Genomic DNA, 12613 nt, shown 5'->3' with positions numbered 1-12613 from the left:
AGTCTTAACCACTGCACCACCAGGGAAGTCCCTATTCAATTATTCTTTTTTTAAAAAAAATTTTTAATGGAAGTATGGTTGATTTATAATGTGTTAATTTCTGCTGTATAGCAAAGTGACTCAGTTACAAATACATACATTCTTTTTCATATTCTTTTCCATTAAGGCTTATCATAGGATATTGAATATAGTTCTCTGTGCTGTACATTAGGACCTTGTTGTTTATCCATTCTATATGTAATAGTTTGCATCTACTAACCCCAAACTCCCAGTTCATCCCTCTCCCACCCCCCACCCCCTTGGCAACCACAGTCTATTCTCTATGTCCATGATTCTGTTTCTGTTTCATAGGTAAGTTCATTTGTGTCATATGTTAGATTCCACATATAAATGATATCATATGGTATTTGTCTTGCTCTTTCTTTTTTTTTTTTTAAATTTATTTATTTATGCTGTGTTGGGTCTTCATTTCTGTGCGAGGGCTTTCTCTAGTTGCGGCGAGCGGGGGCCACTCTTCATCGCGGTGTGCGGACCTCTCACTGTCGTGGCCTTCTCTTGTTGCGGAGCACAGGCTCCAGACGCGCAGGCTCAGCGGCCATGGCTCACGGGCCCAGCCGCTCCGCGGCATGTGGGATCTTCCCAGACCAGGGCTCGAACCCATGTCCCCTGCATTGGCAGGAAGATTCTCAACCACTGCGCCACCAGGGAAGCCCCTGTCTTGCTCTTTCTGACTTCACTTAGTATAATAATCTTTAGTTGCATCCATGTTGTTGCAGATGGCATTATTTTGTTCTTTTTTATGGCTGAGTAGTATTCCATTGTATATATATACCACATCTACTTTATCCATTCATTTGTTGATGGACATTAGGTTGTTTCCAAGTGTTGGCTATTGTAAATAGTGCTGCTGTGAACGTAGGGGTGCATGTATCTTTTTGAATTATAGTTTTGTCTGGGTATATGCCCAGGAGTGGGATTGCTGGATCATATGGTAATTGTATTTTTAGTTTTCTGAGGACCCTCCATACTGTTTTCCATAGCGGCTGTACCAGTTTACATTCCCACCCACAGTATAGGAGGGTTCCCTTTTCTCCACACCCTCTCCAGCATTTGTTCTTTGTAAACTTTTTAGTTCTTTGTAGACCATTCTGACCGGTGTGAGGTGGTACCTCATTGTAGTTTTGATTTGCATTTCTCTAATAATGAGTGATGTTGAGCATCTTTTCATGTGCTTATTGACCACCTGTATTTCTTCTTTGGAGAAATGTCTCTTTAGGTCTTCTGCCCATTTTTCAATTGGGTTGTTTGATTTTTTTTTCGTTGTATGAGCTGTTTGTATATTTTGGCAATTAAGCCCTTGTGGGTTGCAGTGTTTGCAAATATTTTCTCCCATTCTGTAGATGGTCTCTCAGTTCATTTAAAAAAATTTTTATTCTTTTTTTTTTTTTGAATAGACTTTTAGGCTGTTTCCTAAAAATTTACAGCTATTACAAATTAATTATTTTTACTACTTCATTCTATTAGCTATTTTAATTTTGATAACAAATAAAAGAGCATCTTGTATCAGTATAGCTCTTTATGATATATGCACTGCCCTTATGTACATCGTAATTTAGCCCTCATTTCAGACCTGTGACATTGGCAGTGAAGCATTCCATTTTTTATAGCTAATGATAGAGCTTGTCACTTGCTCAAGTTAACATTGCTAAAAATTAGTGTAGTACTAACAACTGCCACACATCTCTTATATCAAAGTCTAAATTCTAAACATCTGATTCTGTTTCACACAAACTGAGCATGCTCAATACCTCAACTGAGTTAAAGTATTCCACATTAAAAAAAAAAAGGGAAGAAATTGTTTGTCTTAAAAGGTATGCCTCATTGCCTTGTTTTTCAAATCATGGCTTTATTGTTGTTTCTTTGGAAGTTGACCTAAACAATTTTATTAATTTGTGGGTACGATGTTGGGACATAAATTTTTCATATTGTCAGCAGCGAAACTGTTCCCACAAGTATAAAGCTTATATCTGCAGCATTTGTGGGTGTGGAAAGTGAGGAGGTGGGGAGGGGACGGAGGAGGTTATATTTTTGACCAGAGAATACTACTACACTTTTTTACTCATGCCAATCTCTTTAAAAGTCAAGAGACTGAACTTTTAATGCAGGGAATCTCTGCCAGTCACTAAGTGGCCTGACAGTTCACTTAAGCTTTTCTAAAATCTTATGTCTAATGAAACTATGAGTTCGTGAAATACTCTCTGGTGCTGTAGCCCAGTTTGACCCTTCATTTATGTGTGGAATGTGCTGAGCTGTGTTTAGAGCCAAGTTTAGTTGTTGATGTTGTTGCAAAGTGACTCTTCTTTTGTTATCTTAAGATTTTTTTTTAAAGTAAGGTTTTCAAAATGGACATGATTTAAGCAACTTTGAGCTCAAGAAGTGAAAGTACCTGTTAATATATTTATTATTAGTGGTAATGTTGAAATTTTTTGTGACAGATTCACTACTTCTCTACAAGGTGTTTATGTATAAATGTGTTTTAAGTATATATACTTTTGAAAAAGATTCTAAAAAGGAATTTTGTTTAGAAAAGCAAGAAAATGGAAAAAATGTATTGGTATGATATTCCAAGGCATGTTTGAAACATTTTTAGATTTATATGTTTACTTAACAAATAAAAACCTGTGGAGTTGCAAACATCCCCTTGGTTTGAAAATGTATTTCATCATATCTGTTATCTAGGTCATTATTCTTAAGTATCCTTTCTGTCTAATCTCCAAAAATAGAAGCACAAATTATTGTACTTTAAACAGTCATTCTTCAACTAAATATTAAGAAAGAGGAAATATTGTGAATGTTATTTTCAAAGTAGTACATGGGAATGGGAAAATGTATATTTTGAAATTTGCAAAATAAGGAACAGCTTTACTCTAAATAGAAAGGAAATCTGAATTTGCAAAAATGTTGATTGTAAATACGGAAGTCATCTAATACTTTTAAGTGTTAAACAAAAGGAATGTATACTCAGTTAAAAATAGAAGAAAATAAAACACCTTACAATGTAAAATTAGTATTTGAAGGTGGTTTCTGGCAAAGGTAAATTACAAATAAAAAGGAAATTGTGTAGTTCTATATGTAGATGAGAAAATACGATGATGGAATAAATCAAACAATAGATTTTAAAACCTCAGATATCAAATCCAGTAGATTTGAAACAGTAATTCATGTTTGTATGTGCTGCATCAGCAGTGATGAGCATAAGGAATTTTCAGTTTCAAACAAAGGCATATTTGTTTTCATAAAATTGGTTAAAAGAGATTTCACAATGATATTTTAATGGCCATGGTCTTTGATTCAGGGAGGAATTAAGCTTGTTAAGTAAATAGCCCTGAAATAATATTCATGATGTTGTGAATTTAACCCTTTGCTCTTACATTCTCGCTAAGGAAGTAAATGAAACATACAATTCTTTTGAGCTTATAAACCTTCATAGTATTTACCCACTTTATTGGACAGAGCCAATTGCAAGACTGCTACTTCTTTGTTTAGGAGTTTGGGTGACATAAGGAATGTTCACCTCTCCTTGAAAATAAGCATTCCAGGTTCTGAATTTTACTGTGGCAAGAATGTACATTTTCTTCCTTCTTATCTTTCTCTTTGAACATATGTTTAGATCTTAACATGTCATTGTCCTCTAGTATGTTGGAGGACATGTCTTCTGGACTGTGTAGAATCAGGGTCCTAAATTCATGCCTTATTACCCGTATTTGTGACATTGAACATATATTCATTAATCTTCATTGAAGATCTTCTATACAAATATAAAAATAACTGTCATTTATGTCTTACAAGGTTTAGAGTCATGGCTTTGGGGAAAGCTTTTACAGTCATAAAATAGAATGCTCTATGAAGGCAAGGATTACTCTCTTTTCAACTGCTATATTCCTAATACCTGACACTGAAAAAGTACTCAAATATTTTTTTATTGAATGAATATCAGTTTATTAAAATCTTGATTTTTTTTCAATGTTTACTTTTTGGGGAAATAGTCTTAATTTTATCAAAGATTTAAGAAATAAAAGCTTCTAAGGGTAAGATAAGTAAAGTAACTTCTTTTCTTTTCTTCTTTTTTTCTAGACTACCTGTTAAGGTCCTGAGTCAAGACAACAATTTTTAAACCTTTCCTGGTGGTTCAGAAACAAGTCCCTGTAGAATCAAAAGCAAAGAAAGGAAACAATCTGACCTTTTGTTTGTTAGATTGACTATTTAAGATACTTGACTTCCAGGAACAAAAACACAGAGAAGTAATAAAGTTATTATTTTGGCATCTTTGGACATCTATCATATTGAGAAGCCTGCTTTTTTGGAAGCTTCCTGAATTGAGATTTGGAAACTTCATTGGTGCTCATTTATAACTTGGACTGTAAGCATGAGTGAATTCTGGTTGTGTTTCAACTGCTGTATTGCAGAACAGCCTCAACCTGTAAGTATGAAGTAATACATGTACAGATTGGGTGGGGTGCTTATTAAACATAATGCTGTTTCTCAAGTTGAGAATTAGGACCCCAGCAGTGATTGCTGGGCAGTTGTAAGGCCTGTCAGTGGAATTCTGAACATCTGGTTAAAGAAAGGAGAAAAAAAAAAGTAAATGTGTTTTGAGTAAATGCCATGTGTGAGGAACTGTGCTAGACCATTGTATATGATTGAGAAGGTTATGCTCTTCTACCAAGTAGACCAGCTTCCGGAGGAGCCATGAGAGGAAAGGGAGACAATCTGAGATAGAACAGCCAAGTCGGCTTTGGAAATCAGTGGTGGAGGATGTCATAGCTAGGTTGCCTCACATCCTTCTTGATTTACCATCTCATTTTCCTCACAGCAGCTCTCTGAGGAAGATACCATTATCCTTATTTTTCAGTTGAAATAGGTTCAGTTTTTTGCGCAAAGTCATATGGATAGTAAGTAGTCTTGGCTGACTTCTTCTTAGTACCTGCCCCACTTTTATCCCTTCTAACCTGTGCACATTTTATTACCTCTACGGAAATTCTGCCATCCACGTCCAATTTTCTCTTCATCCTTTAAGATGCCTAGATCTAATGTCAATGCTATGAAATCTTTGCCAGCTTTCCCCTGACTTAGATAATACCTCGTGTATTTCCACCAGCTCTTTTACTTCATTTTTCTGTGGTAGGATGGAACTTCTTGCATAGTAACTTAACTGTTCTGTAGTGTTTCCCACCATGTCAGCTGTTTACAGGACTGTAGTGAATTCTTTACCTACTTACTGTTGTGCATTGACATGCTGGTGGACTTTTTTCCCCCCAGCTTTATTGAGTTATAATTGGTATACCAAAAAATTGCACATAATTAATGTATACAAACTGGTGAGTTTGGACATACATATACACTCGTTGCCATCACCACAATTAAGGTAATAATCTTCTAAGGTATCCTCAAAAACAATGCATATTGATTTACAACCTCCCCCTTTTCTAGTCATATTACATACTTTCCCCATATAGTGTTTCCCCACATGGTACTGATGTTTTGTAATGCTCTTTGTCTCTGAAATGTGTTATTTTAATTAGACACCTATGCCCAGTTGTCATGTATTAATACTCTGGTATTTCCACAGTGAGCCAGGTACTGATGAAATAACAGAGAGCAAAACAGACAGTTTCTGCTTCGTGGCTCTCATTCTAGTAGAGGAGATATTTAGTGAATAAATAGGTGTCTGTGATACCAGGTGATGGTAACTGCTCTAAGGAAAAAGAAAGTAGAAAAAAGAGGAGGAGAAATGGGGATATTAAGAGTGTACAGGAAACGCCTCTCTGATGAAGTGATATTTAAGCTAAGGTTTAAGGCAGTAAGGCACATGCTTATGTAGAAGGACCTGCGAGTACAAGAGTTCTGGAAGTGCAAGGGTTGTATGTGTACGAGGAATGTCAAAGAGGGCAGAGTGGCTGTGAGCCAGGGCTGCAGTGGTGGGAAATGAGGTCAGAGATAGTTAAGGGCCGGGTCATGTATGGCCTTCCAGGCTGGGGAAAGACTGATTTTTACACTTTGTGAAATAGGAAATCATTGAATGGTTTTGTTCTTTCAAGTGAAGAACATATCCTTTTCCCAGTAGTTTGAATGTTTAATGTTACTGTATGCCCAGATGGAGAGTTAGCACTGCCTGACCAGACTGCATCCTGTAGGCCAGTGAGTTACCTTCTCCTTCCTGTACTCCCAGCCAGTGAGTCCTCCTCAGCAGTCTGCAATCATGTGTGTAGTGTGTTCTGCAATAAGATTCATTTCCTACAGTGACTTTTCTTCATTTTTGTTGTTGTTCTGATGTGCAGTTCTAATCCATAATAGTAGGGGTAGTGTGTCTTTAAGTGATGATGTGGTAACTGCCATATAAAAAAAAAAAAGGAAGGGCACTGTGCTCCATATTTTAGAGAGTCTAAGGTTTCTTCGAGGGAAATGGGTGAAGAATTGGAAGGGGATGGAATGGGTCAGTAGACAGGGGTTGCTAGAAAACCTTAGACCTTAGACATGAAAAGCATGAAAGCTGTTTACTGCAGCCTGAGAGTATGAACCAACAGTTCTATGAAAGGTGGCTAGAGGAAACTCTAGGTGAAGGCATTCTATAATTTCAGGGGATTTATGTCAAACAAGAGTGTTTGCTCAAGTGTGGTGCATTTCCACCAGTACTATGCGATAAGGACCTCAGATGGCATAGATTCATGTAGAACTTCCTTTTTTAGGAAATCATTTCCAAACACCCTAAATGAGGTATGAGTATGATAGATACGTTGTCATTTTTCCTTTTCCTGGAAACGTAAATGTGCATGCTCTTGATTTGTTTAATTACACAGAAAATCACATTATGTAACCACAATCATCTCAAAACATTTAGTAGATGAATTTATGTAATAGAAATGGAAAATTACACTTATCAGTGGAGAAATGAAAAATATTCCTACTTTGTAGAAAGGCAGTGTAGAGGACTGATTCAAATGTCTTAACTGTATTGCTAAACCTAGAAATTACCAAGATTATCTTATTCACTGGAACTGCCTGTCCTGCCTCAGGAGTGGCTACTGGATTTCTTCATAGAGACAATAAGCTGCTTGTACCTGAGGAGAAAGTTTCAATTTGTATACATGAGCTTGAAGACAAACTAGAAAGGCTCTTGGCATAAGGATTTTGGTGTTCCTACCCTGTTTTGTGCTGATAGCACAGTCGAGAAGTGCTGGTAAGTTAGTGTCCATAGCATTCCGGATGAGTTCAAGCTGGGAGAGGGGGTGAGATGGTAGTAGAAAGCCATTTATCTTCAGAAACTAGAATGCTTTTGTAAGTTTGTAAATGTCAGAGAGGAAATGGTTTTCTTTAATGCTTTTATTAAATTGATCTTTATTCAGTTTAGATTGGAGTTTTTTAATATATACGTCAAAGTAAAACAAGCTATTTCTTAGCAAGCCATGTGGTGGCTGCCATTTATAGTTACTTAAAAAGTGACATCAGCAAAAATAATAATTCAAAAGTAGACAGTTGTATACTGAACCTCATACACTCAGCTTCAACAGTATCAGTTCTTATCTGATGTTGTTTGTCTCAGTGCATCTACTTTGCTCTTTTCTGTATTATTTTGAAGCCAAATTCCAAGCATTATTTCACTTTATACATAAATATGGCAGTATTTATCTGTAAGAGATGATTCATATTTAACATAACCACAATACCATTATCATACCAAAAAAGTACTTTAAAAGTTTGTTTTATATATAAATATATATATAATAAATAGTTATGAAACATAATATGAAGCACATATTACCCAAGTTAAGACATGGAGCATTGCCAACACCCCAGAAGCCCCCTAATGTTCTTTTCATTTACATCCCTGCTCCAACACCTGGAGGAGCCACTGACCTGCTGCTTTTTTTATGGTGATCACTTCCTTATTGTGTTTTATGATTTTACCATTTGTATATGCCCTGAGCAGTATAGGTTAATTTACCTGTTTTAACTTTGAGTGGAGTTCCAGTGGATATAATTGTGTTTTCTTCTTTAATTCAATGCTAAATTTATAAGATTAATCCGTATTGAGGCAGGTAACTGAACTTCATTTCCACTTTTCTTGAATGTTTTGTTGTATGACTACACCATGTACATCCATATAGTCCTTTTGAAATTCTGAGTTGTTCACAGTATGGGACTGTTACGAATGATGCTCTTTCGTGCCTTTGTGTATGTGTTGCCCGGTGAACACATGCTTGAGGTTCTCTAGGGTATATACCTAGGAGTGAAATTATTGGTTCTGAAGTCTAAGGACATTAGTTAGCTTTTACCATGCAAGACAACATTGTTTTAAATTTGGTGTTATCAATTTGTGTTCCTACCAGCATGATGTTTTCCGACTCAGTTTTTATCAGTCCGAGAGGAAATGTTTACCCTTGCATTATCTTGCATTGTAATTTAATGAGAGTGAAAAGTAACCTGATTTTTTTAAAATTCTAGGTTGTGAGCTTCAGGACTGTACGCAAATCAGAGATTTCTTGAAATAAAATTCTCCAATTCAGCTCCTCCACACTTTTGTTCATCAGCTCATTCCGTTTGTATTATACCATAAGACGAGTTCTTTGAGAGTACAGAAAAACACATTTAGATAAATTGAAGTCCATGAAGTTAAAGACATTATACTATAGCAGCTTTCATTCTTGTATTTAGTTTCAAGTATGATGAAGCATTAATCTAATTCAGTGCTTTTTGTTTACTCTGTTTCTAGTAACTATTACAGAAATAAATGCTTTCAGAAGCCACCAGGCATCTATGTCATCCTATACACAAAATATCAGTAGAACTTAATTTAAGAAAAGATGAAAAGTAAAAATAGAAGGTCTAGTATTTTCCTCTCACATTCCAGCAGATCATTTTGAACACCCCCCAGGTGAGCATTTCCCACATTGGAGACCATTGAATACAGAACAAGTCAGAGCATGGAGCTCTAGAGTTGAGAAACAGGATTATCTTATCTTCACTGTGATAAAAATAATTACCACTGGAATAAAAAGGGAAAGAAACGCAGGGAAAATTGTTTTTGATGAACAGGAAGAGAAAAAAACATTGTGGTCAAATAGTTTTTAAAAATATATATTTATATGGCAGATAAGTCCTAATTTAATTTTTTCTATATGCTCATTAGAAAATACTATATCTTCATAAAGAAAATGTTCTTTATTTACGAGGTCATGTTAAGTAGCCAGTGTGAGCTCCTATTAACTGACAGCTTACATGAATCCTGAAACATTTCTTAAAAGAGCTATTGTTTTCAAGTCATCTCACCTACTGCATCTGGGAGATTGTCATGTTTATTTAGAAAACACTTTCTTCATTTACATGTTCTGTTATTTGTGTAAATGATGTGAAAGTCTGCATCTTTTCATAAGGCATTGAATTCTTAAAGTGGCTAAAATTAAGGTGCTTCTGAAATACCAATAGCATGAACCTTTGCATTGTTTTGTTTTACTGATTCTTGGGTTTTATAAACATAGAAACAGCAAGGATACAGAGGATTAAGCCTTTATTTGTCCAGAGTTAGTGGTTTGGGTCCTGATTCTCACATGGCCTTGGCATATACAAATAGGAGGGAAAGTTAAGGATCTCAATTTTATTATTTTAAAAATCAAAAGGCAAAAAAAAAAAAAAAAATCAAAAGGCAAAAGAAAGAAAGGAAATCAGTACCAGGCAGGTAAAGTCTAGTTAATAAACTATTCATGGTTGTAGAAGAATAAAATGTTTATGTAAACTTGATGTAATCTGTGATTAAAGGGCAGTTAGGGGCCTAATACTATAATAGTATTTTAATAATTATGAAGTCAATACTATATAGGACATTTTTAAAGCACTTCAGAATCTGTTCATCTGTGATATAAACACATGATAAAAACCATTCTGTTCTTCCATCTTTCTCTGCCTTAAACATGCTTATAATGGGTAGAAAATATTACAGATCAATTTTGTTAGCTCGCATATGCAAGACAGCTTCTAAGAGCTCAGCTCTATGTCCTTTAAGTACTGAGTAAAGGTTGGTCTCTTATCACCTCTGTACATAGTAAAAATTCTTCTAATTTTTTAGATATTTCTAGTGCTCATGTTCCAATTACTTTTGTAGATTGACCTTTCTTTTAGTTCCTTGAAGAGCTATTTTTTATGCTTATACTCCTCTGTTTTAGCAGGTGAGACATCATTTGTTCTTTTTTGTTTTGGTTTGTCATTTGTTAGCTGTTTTCATTTGTGAATTGAAAATAATTTTCATACAATCATAAAATTATAGTCTTAAAGGCATCTAAGCAAACATCTAGTCAGATGCATCACTCACACACAAATTTGGAAACTATTAAGTGAACTAGTAAACTAAGTTAAGCCTAGTGAGTTAATGGCAAAGCCTTGGCATTTTAAGACTAGTTTTCTCTAGTATGTGTTTCAATAAATTTTACCCAAATGGACATGTATACACACATTGGATATGCAATTGAATTATAAGACTCTGCAAAAATACATCACTAGTTTTGATAAGTTATGGTGAAACCAGCAGTGTTTCAACATTTTAAAAGGTTCTTGGGAATTCCCTGGCGGTCCAGTGGTTAGAACTTGGCGCCTTCACTGCTCAGGGAACTAAGATCCTACAAGCTGTGAGGCACAGCCAAATTAAAAAAAAAAAAAAAATTCTTGCCAGTAAATGTTAATTATTATCTGCCATTTTTACAGATCTTAGTTTGAATGCTTTCATACATATTAACTTAATGATGCTTTCATACATATTAACTTAATGATATAAGTGCCTGCCATTCTAACACACACACACACACCCATCACTCTGTTTTTTGTGGTTTTGATTTTGTTTTATTTGTTCTTGGAGTGTCTACCTGAGTGTCTACCTGAGTAGCAGTTGGGTGATGTCCTCACTGGAGTCTTAACATGCACAAATCCTTCTGCATGTCTCCGTTATGCACATATGCATGGATTCAAAAATCATTAAGATACTGGAAATAGTATTAGCTGTCAGTCATGCATATAGGATAAACAGAATCTCCCATACATTAAATAAAGGAGTTACTAGATGTCATTTCTCACTGACCTTAAGAACAGATAAAGTATGTATAGCTGATTCACTTTGTTATAAAGCAGAAACTAGCACACCATTGTAAAGCAATTATACTCCAATAAAGATGTTAAAAAAAATAGCAGATATAGTTACTAAGAAACATAAGACAAGTGTGCTTTCAGTAGTGCTTAGCTGTCAGAAATTGATCTCATTTTTAAGAGCCCCAAAGTTATGGGTAGTTATGAAAAACCAAACAAGTTTTTCCCTTTTTTCTACCCTCTTCATAGGAGATCTGGTTTTCTATGAGCTTAAGAGTTGTTCAAATAAGGGTTTGAATTGCAATCCCAATGCTTATTTACTGTGTGACCTTGAGCAGATAGGAATACTGTGTGACCTCTGCAAATAGGAATAATGACACCTATCTAATAGTCTTAAATATATTAAAGTAGATAATAAAGTATATTAAATAAGGTAATTTATGTTAAGCGCTTAGCATAGTGCCTGGCATGCAGTAAGCGCTCTTATGAATGTTTAGTTGACAAATTGCAGTTTCCTCTCACTTTATTTTATTTATTTATTTTTTGCGGTACGCGGGCCTCTCAGGGCTGTGGCCTCTTCCGCTGCGGAGCACAGGCTCCAGACGCGCAGGCTCAGTGGCCATGGCTCACGGGCCCAGCTGCTCCATGGCATGTGGGATCTTCCTGGACCGGGGCACAAACCCGTGTCCCCTGCATCGGCAGGCGGACTCCCAACCACTGCGCCACCAGGGAAGCCCTCCTCTCATTTTAAATAATGGTTGATTTTATTTTGTTTTGTTGTGTTTTAAATCTCTGTTGGTTATTTTCAAGCACGTTCTATTTGAAATGAACTGGACCTTTAAAGCTTGAAAAATTGGTCTCTTACCAGAAGTATTTTGGTTTGGTTTGGTTTTCAATTACCAGGAAGAGAGATCCAGGTGTGTAACAGAGAGAGGATGTTGGACTGAGCACACACGTACAGTCTCCTCTCTCCTGAAACCCCACTTTGCATGACATTAAAGGAGTTTAAAAAGCAAAAAGGGGTAAAACCCACAAAGGAAAAGAATGCAGACAAAACATAAGTATGGATGAAAGATAATAAAACACAGATGATAGATTTGGAATTTGCAGAACATAGCCACACCCAGTTGCCTGCACAGGGGGATACTGACCAGAAGCAAACCAGAGTCTTAACTGCCTTGCTCTTGGAAGGCCTGCAACTAGGCTTGAACTGCTCAGGCTGGCCTGCAGCAGATCGTTCTCTAGATAACTGACCGGCTCTGCAGAGACCTGGTGATTTCTGTGGTTGTGGGCTCCCCAAGGAAAAAGCCAGTTTTACCATCTTCTCACCTGTCCTTGAACCCACCATTCAGCATGCCTGACACATGTGTACTAAGCCTCATTTGGATGGTCGGTGATCATCAGGCATGAGGAAAGCTAAAAGAAATTAACCGAATGAAAGAACTCAGAGGAAATAGATGATACAGGGAATAGAAAAGAACTAAAA

General features: G+C 36.1%; 1 protein-coding gene across 3 annotated transcripts in view; it reads left to right on the top strand.

Moving 5' to 3' along the window:
* CDC42SE2 (CDC42 small effector 2) overlaps positions 1-12613 on the top strand; it is a 122654-nt gene that overhangs the window by 70342 nt on the left and 39699 nt on the right. For all 3 annotated transcript variants that reach the window (XM_082836902.1, XM_082836901.1, XM_082836903.1), the window contains one exon: positions 4135-4480. In XM_082836902.1, coding sequence (XP_082693028.1) covers positions 4427-4480 — 54 coding nt within the window. In that variant the 5' untranslated portion in view covers positions 4135-4426. The remainder of the gene's footprint in view (positions 1-4134; positions 4481-12613) is intronic.

Source organism: Leucopleurus acutus (genome assembly GCF_964270905.1).
Source record: "Leucopleurus acutus genome assembly, chromosome: 3".
NCBI lineage: Eukaryota > Metazoa > Chordata > Mammalia > Artiodactyla > Delphinidae > Leucopleurus > Leucopleurus acutus.
The sequence above is the reverse complement of the archived record's forward strand: the minus strand, read 5'-3'. Positions and strand labels throughout refer to the sequence as shown.